Raw genomic sequence first — 27357 nt, forward strand, 5'->3', positions numbered from 1 at the left:
GTGTATTCAATATATTCATGTAATAAGTCTGAGAAATATGTTCTATAAATTAATCTATTTTTAAAAATATACTATTATATTATATAAAAATTATATTTTGTTACTAACTACGAAAATAAATAAAAATATTAATTATACTAAAAAGTTTTCTTAGAAAACATGCACAACTTTATCGCACCTTCTATTTGTGATAAGATTTTATGCATAACTTATCACGTAACTTATTTTATTCGAAGCTTAAAATAAATATATAAGTGTTAATGTTTGATTGTAGAATAAAGTCATACCATTTTAGTTTTGTCTTGCATGATAAATTTTTTAAAAAATCTTTTTTCATATGAAAAAAAAAGGTTGAAAATTATATTTATTAACTGTATTGAATATATTTTACACTCCATTACACACGTTGAAATTATATAATAATATAATACTTGTATTTTTATGAGTACCATAATTTTACTCTGTATTCTAATTATTGAACACTTGTATTTTTTATTCTATAATTTTTTTTATGTAATTGATAAATATTGAATATTTGTATATTGGTGTGTGTTTATAGTTTTATTAAGTAGTTTGCAGTTATTAAATACTTCTAATTTTATTTTACTATTTTATTACATAATTTGTAGTTATTAAACAGTTAATCTTTATAAATTTCGTAGTTAGTTTACCTAATTCTTAAAATAAACTAGTGCAGGCCATAGTTTATAGTTTATTTATGTAGTTCTTAGTGTATTAGTTTATAAATATTTATTACCGATGTATATTGTTTTCGGAGCAAAAGTAAATTATAAGTAAAATTATAAATATATCTAATATTGACATTTCAGAGAGATGTAGAGGGATATTTGCAAAAAGTTTTTAAAAAATTTTAGGCACACTCACTTGATGATTCGACAGTGCAGTTGGCTTGGAAAAACAACTCGACAATGCGACGACTTAAAGCAGGTTTCAGCGGCATTTAGTTTGAAGCAATTGTTCGACGATGCAGAAGGTTTGAAGTCTAGACTATACAACTTACTATGTTGGCTAAAAGTTCAATAAAATCTATAACTCTGTATCTAAAAAGAATTGACTCTTCGGCCTCACGATTAAAAAAAAAAAATCTTCTAAAAAAAATTTATGCACCCAACCAAACGTTTCCATCAAATATTGTGGTCTCTACTCTCTATGGGGCCCGGGGCCGCAGGATCACAAATTTGGACGCAATTCTAGAGGGGAACTCATTGGATAATGTTTATTATAATTTTATTGTCGCGGAGCGCTACTTTTCTTTGTTTTTTTCTCCTCGGCCCCACCATTGACAAAAACTGACGATTTACTCACATCCGATGGTTCTCGAACTACGACAACTTTCGCTCGTGCCGTGTACTCCTGCCACTTTAAAAAGGCAGAGGCGCACGTCTCGTCGGGGGAATAGAATTAGAAGCTAGGAAGGGCACCGGGCAATGAGGGAGAAGATGACCAGGGCTTTCTCCGTCGTCTTCTTTCTCGCGCTTCTCCTCTCGCTCTTCTCCTCATCCGTGGAATCGCTGGGTTTCCGACGACCTCACGGCGCCGGCGACAAGTACCTCACCAAAGAAGAGCACTGGTTCAATCAAACCCTCGATCACTTCTCTCCTACCGTTTGTTTCTCTTTCACTCTCTCTCTCTCCCTCCCCTCTTCTTAGTTGAATTCTTTGCTTGCGATTTCTGCAGTTGAGTTTGACCACGAAGGTTCGACCTAATTGCGTGATTGATGGTTACGGTTGATTCAAGATTCCGGAACTTATATATTGATGATACTGTTAGTTAGGTTTTGACAGAATTTTTTTTGCAAGAGGACATAAAAACAAAGACTAGTAGGAAGAGATAAAATATATATAGTCATTTTTTTTGGTCTATGTATCCTTTTCCTTTTATTTGAGAAAGAAGGAATGTCCCGTTAGATTAGTCAATTTTTGTCTATCTATCTGTCTTTTGTGACATCGGGCGGTTCTTGTGCTTTGTTAATTGCAACATTTTCAAATTGATCGTGTCTTTCTTTTTTCGCATATTATTATATAAAAAAAAGAATAAGTACATATATTGACCTTAATGTACTTAGACGTGCACTCTTAAATATCCATACATACACGATTATAATTGAATTGGATAAGCATGCTTTTAGCATAGTACATGTGGTTTTGTTCTTTGCTAGTGAATTGTGATTTAGGATTTTTTCGATAAATTATGAGTTATTATTTAGCTGCTTCTGCTATCTTTTATATGGAAGTTTTCATTTTTTTTTTCTTTTCTAGTTGTTTGTTACTAAGTTAACTTATCTCTTGGTGAAGTTAATCTATTGTTACTTAAACTAACCTGTTTAGAAGACTCTTGAAGTTTGTATTATTTGGGCATGTTTGAAGCTTTGCTTTCTAATGGAAGAATTTTCAAGATGACTTAATGCATCATTAGACATAAATACATAGGTTTATATTGTAAAATCACCTATTATTTGTTGTTCTAGTCTATATTCTCTTTATTGTGGATATTTGGACATTTATTTGGTTGGATTATGCAGGACCACCGTCAATTCCAGCAGCGGTATTATGAATTTCTTGATTACTATCGAGTTCCTGATGGACCTATATTCTTAAGAATATGTGGTGAATCTTCTTGCAACGGAATCAGTAATGATTACACATCTGTAAGTACTAGTGCGACCATTTTGTTGTTTGCTATAGTAACCTATAACCACCTTTCATTTTTCTTTCTCTCTAAACTGATACAAGTTATTCTAAGTGGTATATCATATCCCCATCCTTGATGGTTGCAACATTGGACCCCTTTTGTCTCTTAGACACATGGACAGGGCTTATGTGCATGTGCTATTTGCTTCTTTTAGGACTTTCAATAGTTTGACATATTTCCATTTTCATTTAAAACTTCTTACTAAATCAAACAGCTACCCTTATTTTTCCCTTCTCGACTACTGTTTTCTCACAATTTCTTTGTCCCAAACTTCTTTGTTGTCCATAACTCAGGTTAAAACTTGTGAACATTGTCAACTTAATGAATGCGCCAATATTTGTTGTCTTACTTTTGTTTTCTGTGAGTAGGTTGAGATTACCCATCTTCTACAGTTAGTGTTGCTAAATTAGTTATATGATGTATTACTTCTTGTGGAACGATAATTCAATATTTTGGTTTTCTATATGCCGATGCAACTACATTCTTTTACTAGGATGCACTTATATAACACTAACTTTTACCTTAAGCTAATCAGGCTGATTATCACCTTGGTCAGACACCTAGCACTTAATACTCTCACCAATTTCAGGGTGACTTTCTTAATTTTGCAATAAGAAATCTCAGAACTGGATATAGATCAACTTTACTCTCATTTTAAAAGCTTAAATCTGGCACCCTACCCCATTTCTTTTTTTCTACCCCTCATATGACTTTGAAAACATCAGTTCTTTTTTTATGCTGTGAATCCAGACTTTTCCTTTTGAAAATTTGAGTTTAACTGGAACCTACTACATGAATAGATCTATCTAATCAATCTCTATTATCTGTGTATTTGTAGAATAATATGTGTGGAATTGGCTCTGGTGTTCCTCCAGAGTAACTAACATGTTTCTTACTAGTATGCTAACCTCATAAATCAAGACATTTGTATGATAGATTCACTCTGTTCAATTGTTCATCATGATTTGTGTACAAACAATATTATTGTTTTTTGCAGACATCTTATCCTTCGATGATTACTCAACCAACCTTTTCTCAAAAGAAAATTCCATCCTTAATTTATGCATTAGATTTTCCTAAAAGGCTTGTATCTGACATTCAAGTGCTTCTGAATCTGTTGAACTTGAATGTAATTGCACAACAGGTCATCTATTCGAATTTTTGATCATGTGTTCACTATTGGGAACAATTATGTCAGTAATTCCTTAGAAACAGTAAGGTTGTGCTCTGCGTATAGATGTGTTTTGGATATAGACTCACTGAACATATAAAAGTAGTGGTGGTGTACACAAAGTATAACATTTCAGTGTCAAAGGAAACATGGTTAAGCACTCCTGCTTTTTAGGGGCTCAAGGGTTGGATTAATTGAAAGTGCCCCCCTCCCCCGCCCCCCAAATAAAAAGTATAAAAATATATTCATGCCAACTGCCAAGCACCATCTTTATGAATGTAGACACACCAATGGTTTGCGAAACTAGAAAGTATGCCAATCATGATTAAATCATTCTACAAAATTAAGTATTATATAGTTAACTTAGCTATGCATGTTGGAAAATGACTTAAGGTTTTCTACTCATGATGCAGGTTATAGCAAAGAAGTTTGGTGCTGCTGTGGTTTCTCTTGAGCATCGATACTACGGCAAGAGTGCCCCTTTCAAGTACTTAACAACAAATAACCTAAGATTTCTGTCCTCAAAGCAGGCTCTGTTTGACTTGGCTGTTTTCCGCCAGTATTATCAGGTTCTTACAAGTGCTTATTTCCTTTTCTAATCTGGTTTCATATGGTTACTTTACTCCTAGTGCTGATTTGCTTGTCTGTTTTTGTTAATGTTAGTGCAATATTACTTCTTTCTTGTAAAGATTTCATTTGTATGTTTCTTCGTTTTTAGAAATTTCTTAGAGCAAACCTATGCAATTAGGTATCTTACTTATGGACTTCTTAGTTAGTCATAAGCCTTTTCACTTCAGGTTCTTTTAAATACTTTTAGATTTTGGATTCCGGAGTTCTGACTGCCCTCTATTTTCTCTAGGAATACTTGAATAAACATTACAACATCTCAAGGGGAGAGAGTTCCTGGTTTGTTTTTGGCGTTTCATACTCTGGAGCACTCAGTGCTTGGTTTCGTTTAAAGTTTCCTCATTTGACCTGTGGGAGTCTTGCAAGCTCGGCCGTTGTTCTTGCTGTTTACAACTTCACAGAATTTGACAAGCAGGTCCATATGCATACATTGCCTCTCTTACCTCAGCTATCCATTTTTGAGTTGTTGTAATATTGTATTCTGTGGTTATATGGAAGCCTATGCTGTTACATGTATTCCTTTTTCTATCCCCTTCAGAATAAACTGAGCTTTGTATAATACAATATTTCTGCAGATTGGAGAGTCAGCTGGTGCTGAATGCAAAGCTGTACTTCAAGAAATAACGAAGCTTGTTGAAGAACGTCTCCATTCTGATGGAAGATCAGTGAAAAACTTATTTGGTGCATCTATGGTATTCCCTTTATGTGCTTGCTAAATGCCTTAAAACATATTCAGAAAACCATAGTGCAAAGTTTCGGTTTCTGTTTGGTTAAAAAATGAAATGTTTTGGTCAATATCAGTTCTAGTTTCATTGTATTAGTTTCGGACTTCTTTTGATAAATAGTCTTCTTTATATTATCTTTTAATGTCACACAAAATCTAATAGCATTTAAGCAATAAAGTTGATATGGAGTTAGGTACAAGTTGGATTAAAGTCAATCTAGCTTAGAATTAAAAAACATACATTAAAAAAATTGTTATTAAGGTTGTTTCGGTTGGAGGCTAGTTTTGGGGGGCAGTTTTTGACCAGATAAAATCGAAATGTGAAACATTTCAGCAAAACGTCTCAGTTTTGGACGAAACTTTGAACTTTGCAGAAAGCAAATTATGAAAAATCAATGATCAGTGAGAAACCTATTGACTAGGATTGCTAAATGCCTTAAATTATAGTCAGAGAACAAAAAGAATGGCCACTTTAAGCATGGAAAGCATTTTAACAGACAGAAAAGCAGTAAAGCTATAAAGGAATAGGAGGAAGAAGAGAAGCATGCTTGAATATATAGCAGCAGTGAGACCACTCCTCTTAGTTCTTATAAACACTAACTTGGCATGTTAGAAAAAGTCGAGGGAAACTGGAATGCTAGTCCTAAGATATATTTGTCTAAGAGTGATTAATATGAGAATAAGGACACCTAGGCTATATTACAAAGGTTACTTTATCACATAGTATTAATTTAATATCACTGACAAGGAAAGAGGCATTGGAGTAGTCTTTGGAGTGATCGAACCAATCATATCATTATAGATTCAATAAATAAATTCAAGTAGTTTATAGGTGGACATGTCATATCCTCCCTTGTTGAGTCACCTTAGACTTGTTTTGGCTTCAAGGAATTTGTTAATTGTTATAGCTGCAATGATTTAAGGGATACCATATGCCATGTCCTGATCATGTTCAATGTGAAAAGTAGGATAGTCCTGTCCCTTTGCAGCTTCCTTATTGAAGTAAATCAATCAGAGAAGTGCAATTTCAATTTGATTTTTGGTTTCTTGTAACCTTGGTGTGATGTGACATTGTTCTTTAAAATGAATAATTTCAACCAGTTAATAACAATTTGCTTAATCTTGTTATATTTAGTCATTTCTACATTACAATTGTTGTTTGTTTGGGTCATGTGTTTGTGTCAAGCTGACATGCTTCGTCAGAAGCCCCTATATCAAGTTGAGATCAGGAGACAAATGTGGCCAATTATCTATATATGGATCCAAATCTGATCCACCAACTGGATTTAAGCACTATTTTGATTTTACCCATAAAGTACAAATATAGAACTTTGTACCAGTGCTTCAATAAAGTAAAACACCATCTGTCAGGGAGCTTTGATGAACTCAATCACTAGGGTTTGAGGAGAATTTATTTTCTTTCCAAGTGTTTTATATTTTCTTATATCAAGGTTTCTACTTTTTTGTACCTATTTATATGATGATAATTTTCAGTAGCACATGATACTTTCTCCAACAATTTATACGAATGATAAATTTCAGTAGCACATGATATTTGCTCCAAGTTTTTCACCACACACTCTTATGTTATATTTGCAGCTAAGGAATGATGTTGACTTCCTATACCTTTTGGCTGATGCTGCGGTTACCGCGGTATGCATCAATGGCGCAATTTGGTTTAGTATCTCAAACATTTTAAGTAGCTTGTTAATTAATTCTCAACCTTGCAGTTTCAGTATGGCAATCCAGATGCTCTATGCTCCCCTCTGGTTGATGCCAAGAAGACCGGTAACGATTTGTTGGTATGTTCCAGTCTCCCCTCAATGACAACAATGCATTTCTAAGTTGGTTTTAGTTAATATTCCTTTTGGCCATCCTCTCTGGCCTTGTGATACCTTGTTCTGTTTTAGATCTTTAGATGCCACATGTGGTTTGATGGTGTTAAGAGTCCTAATATTGATTGTCTTGTATAGTTGTATGTATTATTAGTTTATTCCTTCATTTGATTGATTTAGTGATTTCTTGTTAGGAAATATGATTAAGGTAGGTTTTCTTTTCCTGTTATCAGGACAGTTTGTGCAGGTGATCTCTGCTGACCTTGGCAACCTGAAACCTTGAGCTAGCTTAGGCGATAATGTTGTCATTACTACTTGATAAATTTATTTGATAAACTATCTTTACATCTTCCTTGACAGGTTCCTTTGTAGCATTTCATTTTATTAGAGAGTTTTTCTATGCTGTAAACGTTAGACTTATTTATACATATCCTTCAATTTTGTTTTCATGGTGCAGTCACTATTTTGGAAAGTCTTCAGAGGCAAATATGCAATTGTCTTATGAGAATGTAATGCAGGAAGCATATGCTCACTTTGTGAAGGACTATTACCTTGGAAGTTTTGGAGCTTCACTTCGAACATATGATCAACAATATTTGAAGAAAACAACTCCTGAAGAGACAGGTAGTGTTTGAGCTTTGTTCAGTAAACCTAGTACTGAAGCTATGGATTAGTCACTGTATGTCTGCACTTTCATAGTATTAGTTGAATCAGCTCTTCATGGTACTGTCTCTTAATCTGAAATTCTATTGCTAGATGCTCGATTGTGGTGGTTCCAGGTTTGCACTGAAGTCGCATATTTCCAAGTGGCACCTCAAAATGATAGCATTCGTTCTGCAAAGATTGATACAAGGTTTAGTTACATCAAATATTTCTGTATACCATTCAAGTGCTACTAAGTTCTATTACCAGGAACACCATTTTGCTATTTTCACTTCTCAAATAAGAATTAAAAGAATCTAGAATTGTTAAAGTTTTAGAAAGTTGGATCTTCAACTGTTTAGTGGTCTAATAATTGATATGCTAACATTGATGTCATTTTTGTTGTCTAGGTATCATTTGGACCTTTGCAAAAATATTTTTGGAGAAGGAATTTACCCTGACGTGGATATGACCAACATATACTATGGAGGCACACGAATTGCTGGTCTACTTTTTTTCCCTATTTGTTTTTGGTCCAACTGCATCTTTCTAACTTTTTGCCATCATATTTCTGGTCATTAAAAAATAATTGTTTTATGTTCTTACTTCCGATGTCAATATTTCATACGCTAACCTTTATAATCATGAAATTCAGATGATGGACCTCTAAGTATTAAACACTTGAACTAATAACATTGAAATTTGCTTATATATTAACTGCTCGACTATAGTTCCTTTCTTTTTAAGACATTGTATGAAAACAAGAAGTAACAGATGCTGTTTAACTGAAAAGGTATTATCTTTACTTAAAGTGCTTTGCTACCACTGTTTGGAGGTACGTTAGGTCATCTATAATGAAGGATGTTATCTTTGCAATCATATTTCTTGAGAGCAAATTTCTCAAAACTTTATGATAATATTTCCATACGATTATGCAGGTTCCAAAATAGTGTTTACCAATGGATCACAAGATCCCTGGCGCCATGCATCCAAACAAAAATCATCCGAAGATAGTGAGCTTTTATACTAATTGTAACTGTCATGTTTAACATTCAGTATTGCTCTTATCCTATGTTCACTTGTGTGCAAAATTCTTTGATTTGTTGAACAGGACGATTTATCCTCTGTGGATGCCATATATTCACATCTATGAGTCACATTAGCTTGTATATGAAACAAGCTGAAAAGTTAATATGTTTGTAATCTCTTATTGTCCATTATGCAGGTGTTCTTTTTAGAGATCAAATATTAATTAATGTGAAAGAGAAATACTAACTGGTTGCATTTAGTGGCATTATGTATTTCAAGAAAGAAATTAATATTTTCTGCACATTTCAGAATGTCCTGTCCTTGTTTACATTGATAGTACCTTTATGAGCAACAAACCATTGTTTAACACTAACTGGAAGATAATATTGAAGACTTTCAATTCTTAAATTAGTTGTTGACTTTGTCATGCAATGCTGCAACAAACCATTAGCAAAATTTAACAGAAAGACAATAACGAAAATCTTCAATTCATAAATTAAATTAGGCAGTCTTATGGACCGGTGCATTAATAGATTTTATGTAGTTAACTACGTGTAATGGAACTTGGCCTTAGGTATGTCTTAAATGTTAACCGATCATTTCATTTTTAGGAGTATCTCTTTTTGTACCGCTTTCACAATTTTCTTGACATATTTGTTGACTTATTTCTTTGTTGATGTTGTTTACTGTTACTAAGACATTTCTATTCTCTTCAGTGCCATCCTACTTAATCAAATGCCATAATTGTGGACATGGTACTGATCTGAGAGGATGTCCTCAGTCTCCTTTAGTCATTGAAGGTACTATTATTCTCCTTCCGTTCATTAACACTTTCTAAGGTCCCTAGGGATAACATTTTAGCATGTTACAGGACAATGGTACTCCTACTCTCAGTGCAGTTGGCATTTGTAACATAGCAATTGAACAAGTTATATTAAATGCTCTTAAGAGTCTCGTGATGTCATTATGATGCATAATTGACTGTATTTTATAGTCAGATATATATAGTACTTATCACAATTGTTTGTAGGTGATGCAAAAAATTGCAGCTCTCCTGAAACAGTGAAGAAAGTAAGACAGCAGGTTATAGAGCAGATTGACTTGTGGCTGTCACAATGCCAAGATGCAGGTAAAACTTATATCTTATTTCTGGTTAAATATACTAATGGTGATTCTCATTTATGCGAGACAAGTAGTTTCATATGTGCTAACCTTGACATAATTAGGGGGCAAATGTAAATATAAATTGGTTAACAGAATGGGATTAATCAAGCATTTTGCATGCCACCAATTTCAAGAGGAACTTTATATAGATTTCCTTTGGTCTGCTTGCTCCCGCTTATCAATGATTTGTGGCCGTAATACCCATGTTGGCTTCTACATATGGTTGATTTTAAAAAAATCATGAGACTTTCTTTGTTCTGCCTTAAGCCTTTCAGCCTTCAGCAATCTTCTACTACTACTACTGTGAAGAGTGGGGAATACTTTGTTTAAAATTTGCAGTGTTCCACTATAGAATACTCACCTAATTATGGGTGCTTGTCTGCAAATAATTGTTAATTACTTAATTTTTCTTTTACTGGCTTCAAAAGATTCAGCATGCACTAGTTTTCTTGGCAACTCATGCTTGGTGTCTCTTTAGTATAACTAATGCTAACCTATGTAATCGTGATTGTATTTGTAACAGTTTGACATTTCAGAAATCACGTAGGAAAATATTTAGGGATCTGTAGCATACTCTTTGTGAAGTATTATTTCAGAAATCACGGAGGAAAAAGATACAAATGGACATGCAATGCGAGTACAAGGTGTCTGCATGTCAAGATTCTTCAAATACTAAAACCAATGTGGCATAACTAGACAATAATATCAGACTATTATTTCCAGATTAAAGTTGCAAGTCGTTGATACATTGAGAATAGCACTAAATAAAGCAGCTTATTTTTATTAACTTGTGATTATCTTGATGGTGCTTCCAGGACCCAGTGATGATGAACCCAGATTGTTTCTGGCAGGAAAAAGGATGGTTTCTTCTGCTTGATGCTCGACAATGTTAAAGCTTATGTTTGAATGTTCATAGTTGATCAATGTTGTGAGATATATCAGTTAGCTATGCAGCTGAGAAGAAGTTATGTGCTGATGTATCCATCACCATGGAAAAAAAAAAACCTTGTCATTTAATAAGCCAAGGTAATCAAACGTGATGTAGATATGGTTATGTTCACTGTCGAATGTCGATGCAGCATATCAGACTAGGGGCAGAAGGAAGGCAAAAGGACCCATTATGCCCATTGCCACATATGCAGAGCTAAACTATTCACAAATATTGATCAATTTTGTCATGCTTTCTGTGAAATTGTCATCCTCTTTATTTTGCTTAGTCCTGCCCATTCAGTAGTAGGCAGATAGAGATGAGAATGGTCGTCTGCCTGCCTGTCTTCAGAATACTATTGTACTACTGCATACCAGTTTGAACCATGAATCTTGCAACTGATTATTTTCTACTTTGGCATACCTTCAAATTGTAATGTTGATTGCAGGACAAATCCATAAGCTGGACGTTCAGAAGATCAAAAGATTTTCGTGTCTCCAGGACCAAGGTGCGAAAGTGAAATCCACATTTTTTTCGAAAATAAATAAGTAAAAAGTTCTTAAATAAAAACAGGAAAGAGAGTGAAATGCATCTAACACGGGCTAACAAGATTGGTTGTTAGGAAATCTAGGCTGTTCAAAATCAAAAAAAAAAAAATTCCGTCTCATTCTCCAGTATGAACTAGCTGCGAGCCTGCTGTTAAAACAAGAATCCACTCAAATAGAACTTGAGTCGAGATATGAGAAGCAGCTTGGATATTTACATTATTAGGTACCGCAACATCTGTGAATATATTCGCATAATATCATATCAATTTTAAGGCATCTTCAACTGATAGATATGCGGATCTGAACCCTACTTGAAAGAGCTTCCTTTACCTATTCGAGGCACACGACAACATATATTTCTTATCCTTGTAGATTATTTCCTGTACATGATATTGTCAGCTTTTTCTCATTTGGACATGAGAGAAAACAGGATAATAAGTATCAAGTTCAAGTTTTTCAAGAATTTGTTGGGTGGCCGACAGGTACGAGGAGTGACCTTCTACGAGGTCAGTAACATCAACCTATGAACAGAAAAATGCAAACCATTAATCTTCAAACCGCATCATAATAAGATCAAGTAACTAAAATGTGGTTATGAAGGTACTGACATTTTCGATTCCGGGAATATCAACAGCTTGAATGCCAGCCAGCCCTTGTGTAAGCAGGCTGAATGGGACAAGATCTGTAAGTATATAGAAGTACAAAAATAATAAAACATTTAAGAAAACCAGTTATACCTTGCACGAAAAGTAACACCAAGTATCCAGTCATTTGTGGAATACAAATTCACAAATCTCCCAGCAACCATCTGTGAGGAAGAAAGCAGGGCATGTCAATTGACACAGCATCAACATATTAATAGAAAAACGTGCTACTGAAGAAGAAAAAAACAAGTTATGATAGCACAATTTGGCATCATCCCACATTGAGACATGCAGGAACATACGTGGACCATTTTAAATACATTAAAACTCTTCAGATATGGTATAAAGCCAAAGACAGAGTTGGCGATTATCGCCTTTTTGTTGTGGACTGAGAAGATGAAAGAGGATGCAATAAATAAGAAAATGAAAACAAAAAAATGCATCAAGAAGGGAAAAAAGTTCAAAAAAGGGGAAGCTTCCAGCTTGACAACAGAGTTCCTGGGTAGTTTCCAATGAACTCATTGTTTCATGGAAGAACAAATCTTCTAATTATGAAACATGAAGAGTCAAAACTAGAACAATAAATAGTTTCTTAAGCACTTTGCCATCAAATTATATGTAATTCATGCTTAGTTAGCTATTAATCTACAATGTCTGGAAACAGAGTATCTTGCTAAAAGTACTTGCTATGCGGTTGAATGTGGCAAAGGCCCTAAGAGGATGCAGTCAATGCAGGCAGACATGCCTATATAGCTGCCTGAACCGGCTCATAGAACATAAAATAGATCTATCTAGGTGATAAAGAGGTTGGTTTTTCGCTTCTGACCTCAACAGTCACACTTCTTTTAGATTAGGCTTTTCTACAAACTTAATATTAGAAAAGGCAACCTCAAAGGACCTTTCTGGACATAGAAAAGCTTAGCTCCTTATGCAAGATGTGAGGAGGGAAGATGTAACCAGAAATAAGATACAAGAAAATGAGTGTCCTACTGCTAGAGGCTCCTGCTTACACAAGATCTAAGGAAAGATGTGCACAGCCTTACTCTCATTTTGAGATTGTTTCCAAGACTTGAACTCATAACCCCTTGGATGCAAGAAGTAAGCCTTACCATTACACTAAGTGAGAAATAGCACCCTCAATTTGAAATAATATTATAGATTAAAAAAATAGAAAAAAGATTCAGAAATAAATCCTTGAGCGACAACCACATCATCGTACCTTTCTCGCAGCCTCCCATTGCTCACCTTTGACTGAGACTGGTGCACCGAGGAGCACAACCCTCTCTATGAGTCCCTCTACCCAATGGAGTAAACAAGTCAGCTGATAGCAACAAAAAACTTAAATGGGAGCCCTGAATGAGCATAAAAGTACCATTATCTCCAGATTCTGCTAACTCCTCTAGACATTTGAATATAACCCGTGCTCCTAGCGAGAAACCAACAAGCGTCACCGGCCTGAAAAAAAAGAAACCAGTAAAGAAGAAATTCAATATTTCATTTCAAACACTACGCAGCTATATGAATTATGAGCAAAGACTATCCTAAGATATACCTGTTTCCTTGCAATCCCTTCAACAACACTTCAGCAAGGAGCTTTCCTGCTTTATCAGACCTGGAAAAAATCAATTAAGGTTTAGTGAAAAGGCTGGCATAAAAGATTCTTATAGGGGATAGTTGTATGAATTATTATATGAAGAGATAGGTATGCCAAAACGCAGTCAAACAATCAAATGCATTTATCAGTGAGGCAAGAACATGGAAAAAGGAGGAAGGGAAACAAAGACTGCATAAATGGACATTAAAGAATCAAGCCAGTACCACCCCAGGAACCATTAAATAAGAAAGACATCTGAGCACACTGTCATCAGTTGTAATATGGACATATCTAAATCATGTTCAAAACGCCATGCTCAAGAGCATTAATTCTGTCCCAAGCAGAAAAATTTAGATGACTAGTTGCATAAATCAAGCAAGTCATCCTTCAATAACATGTACAAGACAAACATTTAAAGTTTCCAATGAGTTTGCAAATGCACCTATCAATAGCAATTGACCATTTGCTATCTATGAAATCTGTAGCAGCAAGTAACGTCGCAGGCCATGCTAGTGCAGAAATAAGACCATGTAACACAGTCATCATGGCACCTCGCTTCATCAACTCCAGTGTAAGTCCTACAGCATTAACCACTTATCAGAAGAAAGGAGCTTTAGTGCCAGATGTCATAAGAGTAAATATATATACAGAAAATTACTCGATGTAAGCCAATCCTGTATTGCAGTGCTCACTGCAATCAAGATCTTGGACTCCCATTGAAGAATATACCTGACATTTTCAATGAGATGCAATGAGAGACCTACCATAAAGCAACTAAAACGAGCAGAATAGCAGAGACAAGTATATAATGCCATCAGTTAATAAAATTGGTCTTTAACATTCCATTCAAGATAGGTGAACACTGGGAGCTGGCGGAACTTACCTGCTCATAAATTACTTTATATCCTATTACCAACTAGGTTGAGCCCTATACAAAGTTGTATCACAGATCATCAAGTTGATGACCATTCTGTCATCATGCTTGAAGAGCTCCCAGCTATCGACAGATAAAAACTTTCCTACTGAAAAACCATTTATTTGATAATTACTTATCCAGAACAATTGAGCGCTTGTATATGCATGTTTAAACTCAAGATTCTAGTCATGAAGCAACAGTGTAACTCACATAAACAAAATGTCCCATCATGTGATTCAACTACAGGTTGCAACGTAGTTAAAGTCTTGGGAACACTAAAAAGTCATTGCAATATGAACACAGAGTTGAAACTTTCTTTCTCTTCTTCCTTATATATGGAGACATTGCATAGATCATATTTGCACGATTTCAATTTTAGTTTATGGCTTCAATTCTTTCGCACCATATGCGTGTTATAAGCTTGCCCTGATAAACAATATTTGAAAGAAAGGTTGCAGCCAGATTATTCACTAGTTAATGAATAATCATAGAGGTACATGCATATACATTATGAGATGAGAGAGAGAGAGAGAGAGAGAGAGACTTGAGCTATGATGTCTTTGATAATATTGAGATCTTAATTCTTTATAGTAAAAAATTCCTCAATACTAAAAAAGAGGAACTTTTATTGCAAATCCATATTGTTCAACATGATTTACACACCATTTCAAATGTTCTGAAGAAAAACCTTAACAAGTACTGAATTCTAGACGTCCCACAAAACAAAAATAGTACAAACAAAGTAAGCAAAAGAATTTACAGAATTTATAGGTAAATGCTCAATATCCAAGTAGGCTTACAAATTTGATCATACTCAAGTGCTTTTGGACCTCCCTTACCTTAGTCTTTGAGTGTCCTGAGATTTACATTTTACAACCTGAGCTACCATTTTCTGGATTGATGCTACAATAATCTTGGTGTAGACATCACTATTCGTCACTGTTATTCTCGTAAACACAAGATGGCTACACTTGTGGCTCTATGATTTAACGAGAGTTTTGACTAGTTTTATAAGGTTATTTTCATCTTTTTATCTTTTGTTTTGCTTTGTCTATATAAAGATTTGTAATCCTCTTTTATTAGTTAATGGATATTTTGAGTGTTTATTGGTGGATTCCAACACTCCATTTGGTGGATTCCGAGGGTTTGATTAATTTTTCCTCTTTATTCTTCTCAAATTTGCAATGGAGAAATTATTCTGTATCAAATTTGGTATCAGAGCCAACCGTTTCCTAATTGATGGATGCTCCACCGCCTAGATTCTACGTCGCGCCACATCTTTTCTTCGTTAGATCAATCACCCCACGAACACTGGAGCGCTAAGAAGTTCGTTGCCCACAAGCATCAAGTTTCGAATCCGATTTACACGAAGAGATCACCCTTAGCGAGGGACAAAATAAACTATTACCGTCGCTAAATCTCCACGTGAAGTTAGAAAATCATCAAAAATAAGTTTTATTCAATATATCATCTTCTCTTCCCGTTGTAGATCCAAAAAAAAAAATTATCTGAAATTCAGTTAATTGTTTTCTTTTATTTCTCTAGTTTTAAATTTTGAAATTTCAAAATTACGAAATTCAGATTTAGGGGATATTTGTTTTTCTTATTTACCTTAATTAGTTTCCTTAATTTTGGGTCACTATCTCTTTTATCCTAACTTCCTAACCTTTTGAAATTTTAAATTACCTTTCTCTTAAAATTTCAAAAATACACATTTTCTCTCCAAATCAAGCCCAAAGTCTAAACCTATTAGCCCATCAATTCAATAAAACCCTTTTAAACCGAAAACAAACCTATCATTCCAAAGCCCAAAGCCCATTGACCAACTAAGCCCACTAGCCCAAACCTCTCCACTATCACTTAAACCAAAACCTAACTCAATCCAATAACCCAAACCCACTTAACACATCAACCCAACACCCATATCCTCATCTTCTTCCTCCGATCCCCCTTCTCCTTCCCCAAACCCCTACCATTTTCCACCTACCACCATGACGCCGCTCTCCAGTCGCTGACACCGGTGCTCCTCCCAACAACCTTCACCTGCCGTCGATGCCACCGCCGATAGTCAATCTTCTTCCTCGACTCTCTTGCCACATCGCGCTCTCTGACCTCCACTGCAACTGCCATTGTTGTCACCCCTGCTGCCAACGCCGTGACTATCTACGGCCACAACCTCATGCGGCCTTCACTATCGCCGTTGCCGCCTTTGCTCCTGCCACAGGTGCAGCTGCTGCCGCCGCCGCAACCACTACTGCCTGCCACTATCGCCTTTGCTCCTACCACTACTGTTGTTGCAGTTGCTATAGCCACTACCACCTGCTTGCGACACCGTCGCCGCTGTCAAGCAACTACCACCATTCAATGGATTTGCAAAATTCTGTAATATTTAATTTTTTAATGTTATTTGTTAATCTTTAAATAGCAACTATCTTTTTTTTAGTGTGGATCATAACCCTATATTTGTTTCATTAAGAGAAACGTTTGAGCTTGCTATTACCTACCTACATATATTGCTTATTCAAATTAAAATAATTAATATTAATGGTAGAACTAGCTAGGTTAGAGGGAAAATCTTGACATATCTCGAAGTCATTGTTTTGATCTCAGAAGCGTGTACTATTGGTTTACAACTTTCTGCTAAATCTAACTAGCTTTTATTAAAAACTTCATAGGTAGTTGTAGGTTATTCTATCTATAACTCTATTATTGTTTGTTGTGATCTCCTAGTTTGCATCTCATTATTTATTTATTGCATTTATTCTCTCAGTAGTGAAGGCATATTACATTAACCTTCTTAGTAGTAGGGCAATCTCTAGCATACCATCCCAGTCTGTTATGGAACCCAATGATTCCATAGATTTTTACAAGAGTCTATTGAAAATATTATAAATAGATTGGACAACTTCAATGTCCGTCTTGAGGCTATTGAGATGGGTCATGAACAACATAAGAACAAGAGTAGCATCGGTGCATCCAGCACGAGTGCTAAGCCTGCCGCTCCTAATGTTGACACCCATCGACAGGCCCCCTACTATCCTCACCACGAGAGAGGTCATGAAAGAGAACCCCTCAGGCAAAATTATTGTGAAAATGTATTTGATCTTCACAATACTAGAAGGTTTACAGGCAATGCTGACTTCAGAGAATTTCAAAATCACGAAGATCAACTTATAAAGAACATTAAGGTTAATGCCCCCACTTCTGATAGTCGTTTAGATCCTGTTGTGTTTATTGATCTACTGGAAAACCGAAGAGTTAAATTTGCCCAAATGAAACTATAGTTAATCGAGCCAAATTGATCTAGCAAAGTATAGAGAAAATTTTAGTGCGACGAAATCAACCTCCAATCATTCATTGGCATGAAATGAAAGAAAAATTAAAAGAAAAGTACTTGCCACACTCTTATCTTGGTGACATTTTGAATCGATAGAATAATTTTAGATAAGAAAATAGGCATGTGAGCGATTGTCTCCCAATTTAAGGAGTATATATTGAGGTGTAACGTTATGGGGGATAAAAAGATGACGCTGAGTCGTTTTAGGCATGGCATTAACGACGACATCCAGAGATAGTTTTCTAAGAGGTTACCTCCTTGGATCATACTTACACTCTTGCATTAAACTATGAGATGGTTAGTAGGCAACATTTGCCTAGGTGACCAATTGGGCACACACCTCCCAATTTAAACATGCTGGTGTAAAAACTCAAACGACAGCGGTACCTTTCAAAACTACCCAAACTATCGTGCATGTCCAACATGATAAAGGAAAATGGCTCATCTATGAAACTACACCTATTAATGACTCCCGTCGATATTACAAATGTAGATAGGTTAGTCATAGACTAGAACTGCCCTCGAAAAGCTCGTTACCTTGCAGAACAAAATGACATTATAGGGGAGACGAACTCGATGAGCAAGTTTATGAGCTTGACCCCGATGATGTCCAAGATAATAATGATAACCGTGATTACGAAGACCATATTGTTGGCGTCGTTCATTGCGCTTTGACGCAACTTTGGAAGACCGATGATTGGCGAAGGATACAGTATTCCACACTTATATCAAATGTGTGACCAAAAATTGCAAAGTGATCATCGACAATGGAAGCTGCATTAACGTTGTCTCTTCTAACGTTGTATCTCGTTTGGTATTAAAATTTACACCTCACCTAAACCTTTATAAAGTATCTTAGGTCAGTAATTCCTTTTTTATAAAGAAGACGTGTGGTGTGATATTGTGCCGATGGACATAGGGCATATTATTTTGGGCCACCCTTAGTTATTTGACCATAATGTAACCATCTTTGGACATTCCAACTCATGCTCCTTCACTTTTGAAGGCAAGAAAATTAAAATAAATCCTATGCGTTTAAAAATAATTCATAAAAATAACAAGAAAAATAGTCATAGTAAAAAGAGTTTGCACATAATAAATTCCAACGAATTCGAAAAGGAAGCAAACAAAGGTTTTGTTGTGTTTGCCTTGGTAAATTATGAAGTTGGGAACTCTACCCTCACATTGTCAGCTGAAGCTACTCCCATACTAGATGAGTTTAAGATGTGTTCCCGAATGATCTTCCTAATTAATTGCCTCCTTTGCATGATATCCAACATGCAACTGACTTATCTATGGGACTTCTCTTCCAAACTTGCCACACTGTCAAATGAGCCCTAAGGAACATGCTGAACTGCAACGTCAAGTGAACGAACTTCTTACAAAGGGTTTTATTCGCGAGAGCTTAAGTCCTTGTGTTGTCCCTGCCTTGCTCACGCCAAAGAAAGATAGGTCTTGGCGTATGTGTACCGATAGTCGAGCCATCAATTTAAAAATGGTCAATTATCGTTTTTCCATTCCTCAGCTTGATAACGGGAGCTTCAATTTTCTCTAAGATTGATCTCAAAAATAGTTATCATCAAATCCGAATTCGCCATGGCAATGAGTGGAAGACCACTTTTAAAATAAAATACAGGTTGTATAAATGATTAGTAATATCTTTCGATCTATCTAATGCCCCAAGCACTTTCATGCATGTTATGACACAAGTGCTTCGATCATTCATAAGAAAATTTTGTGGTATACTTTGATGACATTTTGATTTATAGTCGGTCGAAGGAGTTTCATTTGGACTATTTGCATCAAGTCTATTTTGCGCTTTGTGTTGCTCAACTCTATGGCAATAGAAAGAAGTGTTCCTTTCTTGTGGATAAAATCGTCTTCTTAGAGTTTATGATTACATTTGAAGGAGCCGCACTGACCCTAAAAAGATTAAGGCAATCATTGATTGGCCGAAACCGTGAAACATTCATGACCCTTACTACCTTCTATCGACACTTCATTGATTGCATCTTCCTGACCGTTTGAAAGCCTTTCAGGTGGAATGTGATGCCTCAGGCATCAGAATTGGCGATGTTCTTAGCCAAAAACGTCATCTTGTTGTCTATTTCAACGAGAAACTAAATGAGGCCAAACAAAAGTATTCAACATACGATAAAAAAAATTTATGCGGTTATTCAAGCTCTGCGTTATTGGCATCGTTACTTAGTCAAATGCATGAATTTGTCCTTTATTCTGACCACGAAATTCTTCGATTCTTAAATTCTCAGACAAAACTAAATTCGAGACATGCTCATTAAATTGAGTTCTTACAAGAGTATATTTTTATACTCAAACATAGAGCTGTGGTTGAGAATAAAGCAGCTGATACGCTTAGCAACAGATTAGACTTTATCCGTCATTAGCATTAAAATCACTATCTTTGATAAAATAAGGAAGACTATACGTCTTGTCTGAACTTTGGAGAAACTGTTTTCACTTTGCTGAGTGACCCGAACATAGCTTTGGACAGTTACTCCCTCCAGGATAATTACTTGTTTAAAATTAACAAGCTCTATGTTCCCCATACATCTGTTTGTAACTTCCTAGTTTGGGAGATCCATGGCGATGGCCTGTCGAGTCATTTTAGACGTGATAAGATTATCAAAAAAGTTAAGTGCTAATTCTACTGGTCAAGTCTCAAGCGTGACATAGTAAAATTAGTTGATCAATGTAGGACCTATCAACTGGTAAAGCACAGAAAACAAAACACTAGACTTTACACCTTATTACTTGTGCCTGATCACCCATGGTAGGACGAAAATATGAATTTTGTCCTTAGATTACCTTGTACCTTTGGAAAACATGATTTAATCTTTGTGGTTGTGGATCGCTTTTTTAAAATGGTTCATTTTATTCCTTGTGCCAAGACCTCTGATGCTTCACATGTGGCAAAATTATATTTTGCCTATATAGTCAAGTTATATAGTCTTCAAAAAACTATTGTATCCGACCAAGATATTTTCTTTATGAGCTATTTTTGGAAAACTTTATGGCACATGATCAGCACAAAGTTAAAGTTCTTTACAGTCTATCATCCCCAAATCGACAGTCGATAATTTTAGTCTTGGAAATCTTTTGCGATGTCTCGTGGGTAACCATAACAGAAATTAGGATGTTATTCTTCCTATAGCCCAATTTGCATATAGTAACTCTATAAATATGTCTATAGGCATGAGTCCATTTGAAGTTCATAGTTTTAAAGCATGCAAACTTTTATATCTGTTGCTTATGTCATCTCATGCTAGTATCTGAGTATGCCGAAGTATTTGCACATCATATTCATTCTTTGCATTAGGAGATCACTAAACGAATTAAGATAAGTAATCTTTCGTATAAAATACATGCCAACTTGCACAAGCGTGCCAAGAAGTTTAATATTGGAGATCATATTATGATTCGTGTTAAACCCGAACAGTTCCCTTCAGGAGCTGAAGGTAACTGTTCGAAAGTTGCATGCTCTAATATAGAACCTTTCTAAGTTCTAAAACATGTAGGGACTAATACTTATTTCATTGATATTCCTCTAATTACGACATTAGTTGTACTTTTAATATTAAGAATTTAATGGCTTACCAACCGCCTATAAACATCCTCACTGAACCATATGCTACATTTGATATTCTAGAAATATCTGATATACCACATATCGCTTCTCCTTTTTCATCCACACTACAAGAAAAAATATACGCTATTTTAAATTATCAAATAACATCTACTGTACGAGGGTTAGTTCGGTGGCAAGGTCGACCAGAGTCTAATTTGTACGTTGATCACTAGCGAAGAATTACAACAGCTTGACCCTAACATCTTGGAGTACTATCAAAGCCGTTCACACCCTTACTCAACTGAGTCGAGTTTCTTCCACCTCAAGAGAGCTGGTGTGGGCATCATTATTCATCACGTCTATTCTCATAGGCACAAAAAGATTGCACCCATGACTCTATAACTTAACGAGGATTTTGACTAGCCTTATAGGGCTATTTTCGTATTTTTGTCTTTTGCTTTGCTTTGCCTATATAAATACTTGTTGGTGGATTCACATATTGAGTTAAATAATATAAAGGCTCTTTTATTGGCTAATGAATATTTTGAGAGTTTTCATATATTGAATGTTTGTTGGTGGATTTCAACATCGCTGGATTATGACACCCCAATTGGTGGATTCCCGATTTTTGTTACTTTTTCCTTCTTGTTCTTCTCAAATTTGTAATCGAGAAGTTGTCCTGCTTGGCTGCTTCAATCTAAACCAGTTAATTTTTTTATCCAGAGATCTTACCATCTGGATTAAGATCAAACATTTGATTTCTCAACTAGACAGCCCTATAATATACTTTATTATGCTTTACGATTGTTGCAGTCTAATTATATAATATACTTTATTATGCTTTATGATTGATGTAGTCTAATTTTATTTCTGTTATGATGCCTTGTAAAGAACACTCAGGAAAATAGAACTTTGGTATCTAGGCATCAAATGGTATTGACCATCATAATTAGAGTGAAATCATTATTTGCAAAAGGACGAATCAAGACCTTAATATTCTAAAAGTATCCCACCTCAATCATGTAATGATCAGGATAAGTTGATTAGTATAATAGATATCAGATCAGTATATATGGAAGATTCTAATTTCCAGCTTAGAATACAATTTTAACATGATAGAGAGGCAACAAAAAGTAGAGGGCAACACATCCAAACATAAAAAAACCTGCCTTTCTTTTGCCAAACCATGCATAACACAGCAAGAGAATGTGATTTACCTCTCCAAGTTGTCTTTCCATCCTTCCCAAGGCCTCACAAAATCTTCCTCCTCAAAAACAAAACCAGAAACCAAGATAGAAACTGCCAGACGCTGAAAATGAAAACATTCACTAAAAATTACATAAATATACTGAATACAAATTGTTGACTCTTAAGATAATAAAGCTGCATTTTTATCACAAGGAAGCCAGGCATGACTCAGCCAGTGTTAGTGCCAAAAAAGACCAAATGATTGAATTGCAAGAGGCAAGCAACTCACACCCTGATTATGGTTTTCACCAATAGGTTTAAACTCAAATTCCTTGATACTTCCAATTCTCCTAGCCATTTTGCTCCCTGTGAGTCCAGCTCCAGCAGCTGTATTTCCAAAAGTGAGTGAACTGATTCAAAAATATCAAATGACTACAATGTACAATAAGTCAATATGCATCATATGTAACTCTTTAGTACAATGACACATAAGTAACTAGTGATCAGCTCACATAAGTTACTAGTGATCAATGACAGATTTATCTTATTATGAATGTCCTAATCAGGGAAGATAATTTCTCAAATTAACCAATCCAAATGTAACATATGATGGCATTTCCATAAGGTACATCCTTCTCCATAAAGGAAGTCTAAACTGATACACAATTCTAAGAATTTGAAGAGCGAGAATGTCCCCCCCTTCAGAGGGGGCATGACAATCCGACAAATAGCGGCAAGCTAAGAAGTGAGAACCTCTAGCAACAGAAAAAAGCATCGAGTTCAAAATAAATTCTATCACAAAGTCAAGAATCAATTATTTTGTCATCTAAGTATCCAACTATTTATAAACCCAACAACTCAGAACAACTAGATTCCTTATGGACAACCTTAACTTTGAATAACAATAAATCTAATACAAAATGCTTGTGTATAGGACACATTATGAATGAAAATATCATAAATGCAGATAATGATTTCTAGGGAGAGGAGAAAGATAATTTCACCAATCTGCACCACTGTGGTGTACAATGATTTAGTCGATTCTCCTGCATCAATAGTATCACAATTTGAAAGAAGCTAGTGGATACAGTTAACTGTTTTCAGTTTTTTTTTTTTTTTCCCACGCCTGACTCTTGAGCAGCTTCAAGATTCTACCATTGAAATTGTACCATCTACCTGAAGCAACTATGAATTGGTCCATCTACCTAGAGTATATAAGAGGCCTTAAAAATTCAACAATGAAAAAAATATCATAGCATTACATAAAACAAGTTATAAAGGCTAAGTTTTTACTTTTGTAATATATCTCCATTTGAAGGATGAATTTCTAGGAAATAAGGGAAAGTTGAAAATTCACCCCCAAATGATGCAGCAACAGCCACAGAACCAGCAACAGATCCTGCAGCAGTAGCCATGGCAGCAAATCCGCTAGCTCCAATAACAGGGATAAGTGTCCCTAGTGTGGGAGCTAAAGCACTAAACCCTGCAGCAATTGCTGGAGCAGCTAAACCTGTTACAAAAAGAATGAAATGTCTCAAATATTCACTGAATACTAAGGCAAAAAGTCTCACTATTCCCTAAATCAGAAGTGCCACACCTCCAGTGATGGCCAACAAGGTTCCTCCTGTCAATGCAGCTGCACCAATTATGCCCCCACGCTTCCATCTGGACCATTTGCTTTCCACTGACTCATTCTCTTTTGACTGTTCTTCCACTTTTGCTGCAGCCATTGCAGTGCAAGCAACTATTATCTCAATAGCTTCCTACAGGGTCACAATATAATTAACAGGGAGTTGAAGTATCACTCAGAAAACCTTTCTTAGGTACTTATATGGACTTATATCCTGGTCATGTTACAGTTCATAAGATATAAAAAAAGTGATATTGAAAAATTTCACTAAATACTTTATCTTTAGGTCATACAGCCTCGGAAGTTATACTTTAGTTGTACATGGTTGGGAAAAGCCAATACACTAGAGATACATATCCTACAGAAAAAGCCAATACACTAAATAGACATGTCCTAAGGGAAAAAAACTCGATGTAAAGAGACATGACATACCGAAAGAAACAAAAATAGCCTAATGTATCCCAAGATGTTGTACATTCCAAACAATGAGGAAGAGAATTCCAAATACTTTAGATTCAAAATATATCCTTAATAGATGAGATTGTCAGATAAAGGAAGAAAGAGCTTGCAAACTAAAAAAATGTTTGGATAGACAAACCATTTTGATCCACTTCACATCAAGCCATGTCGCCAACAACCGCAAGGCAACACGATGTCGAGCATCATAGCCCTTCCTGAATCGAGATGCCTTCTTGTTTTCTTGAGGTGTATCAGCCACACAAGAAGATAAAAGTTCATACAACAATGCCACTTTCCGTTGATAACTGACTGGAGATTCCTCTAACACCAACTTTTCGACATGCACACTATCGACCCCATCACTTGAATCCTCCTTTCTAAATAATACATCAAGATTTGCTGCCTCCAGAGTTTCAGATGTTCCTAACATCACTTCGGAACTTCTATTTATTATATTGGAGCTATCATTCTCATGGGATTCATTAACTTTATCATGATGTTCCTCCTTAGCTGTTCCAACTGAATCAGCACCAGCTTCCAAGCTCATTTCCATTGCATCAACTGCTTTTGTCAGAGCAAGTTCCTGGTCAGATCTTTCTGACGAACTTTCATCGTCTTCTTCAAAGATTAATCTTAGAAACTGATATTTGAGGAAAATAACAGAAAGTCACCATTGCAGTTGGAAAAAGATACGATGAAAAGAATCATTCAATCCATTACATATTACAATATGCAAAACAAAGAAAAAAAGGAAAAACAAAAGACAGAAGCTGCAGTGTAGAAGAAGTTTCTCAGCTTACCCTGTCTGTTCCTATATGTTAATAACACGATGAAGTGTAGATAATAAGAAATACATTTGAGATCTAGAGCCTTTCCACAATGAATTGAATATGCTTTATTCATGCCTGCCAAAGGTAGCCCCCTTTGGTGTACATTTGATAAAATGAGAGAAGCAACAGGACTTCCCAACACTTGAATATCTTGAGATTCATATCTCCAACAAAAGATAGCGAGTGATATGTGAATGTTTTCTGTAATTGAGTATCTAAGGCAACTAATTTTGAGTCATGTTGAACATCAGTAGTACATTCATCCATTCATACAAATTGTAGATGTCCAATCATGTTGTTTCCCAGCATCTTGCAACACAAAAGTGCTAAATTCGACTTGCACAAAGAAAAACATATTTCAGGAGACACACACCACATGAGATAACCTTTAAACAAGTAACAAATAGCACTAATGAGTAGCAATATGCATCTGTCATTTTGCATGACACCAACTGTCAACAGAATGCACACCATGATTAGTCCGGGGGTCACATCTAGCAACAATAAATCCAGAAATTAAGGACCATATTAACTTACATGTCAAGAGTTCATTTATCGAAAGACTTTTCTAGTGTTAAGTCGTTTGTTTATCACTTAAGCAGCATGAACTCACTCTAAAATCCCGAATACTCCTTCTAGCTACATGCAAAACCAAGTTAGATAACTGAATTACAGTATCATAAAAGGTAAATGAATCTATTTATCAGAAAATTGACATATGTAAGCCCCCTATATGTGATGAATTATGGAAAATACTTACTAGATTCCATCTACTTTCTTTATACCCTAAATTATCACCAGGCTACTGGTCAGATGTATCAAGTGATCCAACACCGCAACAGAAAAAGGGCAATGTAATTCCCAGCATACCCTAATTCAAATCTACCCGTCGAGAACGACAACATTACACTTAAATTCAACAATTTTACGAAATAAACCAAGAAAGGGAAAGAACCCATACAGCCCCGACATGATGCTTGGCTTCCAACGATGCCGCGGTCTCCTCCAACCCCGGCCACGCCTTCGGATCAATCTCGAAGAACCTGGAAAACGCAAACCAACAAATCCCTCAAAGATTAACGGATAGTAAAAGGATCGGGTTATACGATAAAATAAAGACAAGAAAAAAAAAATTAGAAACCTAAAGACGGGGCGGAGAAGGCCGTGGGATTCATGCGTCCAAAGGAACGAGGAATCGCCGCCACCATCGCTGCCGTAGGAAGTGCTGGCGCTACCGGCGCTGGCGCAGCTGCCATGGTCTTCGGATTGGAATTCGTCGCCTTCTTCGAAGCCGAGAGGACGGGTTTGGTGGATCTGGGCTTGGCGGAGCGCGAGGGCGAGGAGGGCCCCCGCGGCGTAGCGCTGGGTTGGGCTAAGAGTGGAGACGGCCATGGAAGAGAGAGAGATGAAGGGTAACCTCTAAGAAGAGGAGGAAGAAGGGAAAAAAAAAACGAGAGACGCGCGGAAAGGTGGAGGTTGGTTGACGGTATGCCTTGGTTTAAAGTTCGGACTTGAAGGAAATGACGTTTCTTGTCCGATACTCATAAACTCGCATGCGCAAGCTCTCTTTTTCAAGTTCTGGACAATATGACTGGGCTATTGAAAATTAAAGATTTTTAGTGCAAATGGTTTGCTGATGAGCTACCATATCATCTCATCCCTATTTCTATACTTCGTTTGCTATGCTTTAGCAGCTTATTAGGAATTATTTTAGTTTATCACATAGATAGAGACTGAGAAGATGGGGGTTTGTCTTGGACATAAGCTCCATGCTTAGCTAGAAAGAATAATAA

The 27357-nt window shown here is 35.9% G+C and overlaps 2 protein-coding genes across 3 annotated transcripts; one reads left to right on the forward strand and one right to left on the reverse strand.

The window, feature by feature from the left end:
• The first annotated feature begins 1381 nt into the window (after positions 1 to 1381).
• Positions 1382 to 11244, forward strand: LOC140761955 (probable serine protease EDA2). Of its 2 annotated transcripts, XM_073099514.1 has the most exons (14): positions 1383 to 1625; positions 2543 to 2668; positions 4297 to 4452; positions 4743 to 4925; positions 5086 to 5202; positions 6834 to 6887; positions 6965 to 7036; positions 7588 to 7693; positions 7826 to 7922; positions 8122 to 8216; positions 8650 to 8724; positions 9457 to 9540; positions 9771 to 9869; positions 10720 to 11244. In XM_073099514.1, the coding sequence occupies exons 1-14, from the start codon at positions 1449 to 1451 to the stop codon at positions 10779 to 10781; spliced, it is 1503 nt and encodes a 500-aa protein (XP_072955615.1). In that variant the 5' UTR covers positions 1383 to 1448; the 3' UTR covers positions 10782 to 11244. The 2 variants fall into 2 exon arrangements, with proteins under 2 accessions (XP_072955616.1, XP_072955615.1); XM_073099515.1 differs by lacking the exons at positions 9771 to 9869; positions 10720 to 11244 and having other exon boundaries at positions 1382 to 1625; positions 8650 to 8743.
• Positions 11245 to 11374: 130 nt separating this feature from the next.
• Positions 11375 to 27112, reverse strand: LOC140761954 (uncharacterized). Its single transcript, XM_073099513.1, has 15 exons — positions 26706 to 27112; positions 26526 to 26607; positions 24874 to 25374; positions 24243 to 24408; positions 24003 to 24155; positions 22935 to 23032; positions 22675 to 22766; positions 14277 to 14347; positions 14061 to 14196; positions 13577 to 13636; positions 13397 to 13479; positions 13244 to 13320; positions 12118 to 12188; positions 11989 to 12046; positions 11375 to 11901 (listed from the first exon to the last, which is right to left on the reverse strand). Exons 1-15 carry the CDS (start codon positions 26954 to 26956, stop codon positions 11776 to 11778), a joined length of 2025 nt encoding a protein of 674 aa, XP_072955614.1. The 5' UTR covers positions 26957 to 27112; the 3' UTR covers positions 11375 to 11775.
• Between the last annotated feature and the right edge of the window lie 245 nt (positions 27113 to 27357).

This window comes from Typha angustifolia, chromosome 7, assembly GCF_048772165.1.
Source record: "Typha angustifolia cultivar Huaian chromosome 7, ASM4877216v1, whole genome shotgun sequence".
NCBI classification, from domain to species: domain Eukaryota; kingdom Viridiplantae; phylum Streptophyta; class Magnoliopsida; order Poales; family Typhaceae; genus Typha; species Typha angustifolia.

Excerpts from the sequence above, each read along its gene's own strand:
- LOC140761954 (XM_073099513.1), bottom strand. The coding sequence starts at position 26,956 with ATGGCCGTCTCCACTCTTAGCCCAACCCAGCGCTACGCCGCGGGGGCC. Across the intron at positions 25,375-26,525 it reads CCAAGCATCATGTCGGGGCT|TTTCTAAGATTAATCTTTGA; the intron begins GTATGGGTTCTT and ends CTCAAATATCAG. Across the intron at positions 12,189-13,243 it reads AATGGGAGGCTGCGAGAAAG|ATGGTTGCTGGGAGATTTGT; the intron begins GTACGATGATGT and ends TCTTCCTCACAG.
- LOC140761955 (XM_073099514.1), top strand. The coding sequence starts at position 1,449 with ATGAGGGAGAAGATGACCAGGGCTTTCTCCGTCGTCTTCTTTCTCGCG. Across the intron at positions 4,453-4,742 it reads TTTTCCGCCAGTATTATCAG|GAATACTTGAATAAACATTA; the intron begins GTTCTTACAAGT and ends TATTTTCTCTAG. Across the intron at positions 7,037-7,587 it reads AGACCGGTAACGATTTGTTG|GAAGCATATGCTCACTTTGT; the intron begins GTATGTTCCAGT and ends AATGTAATGCAG.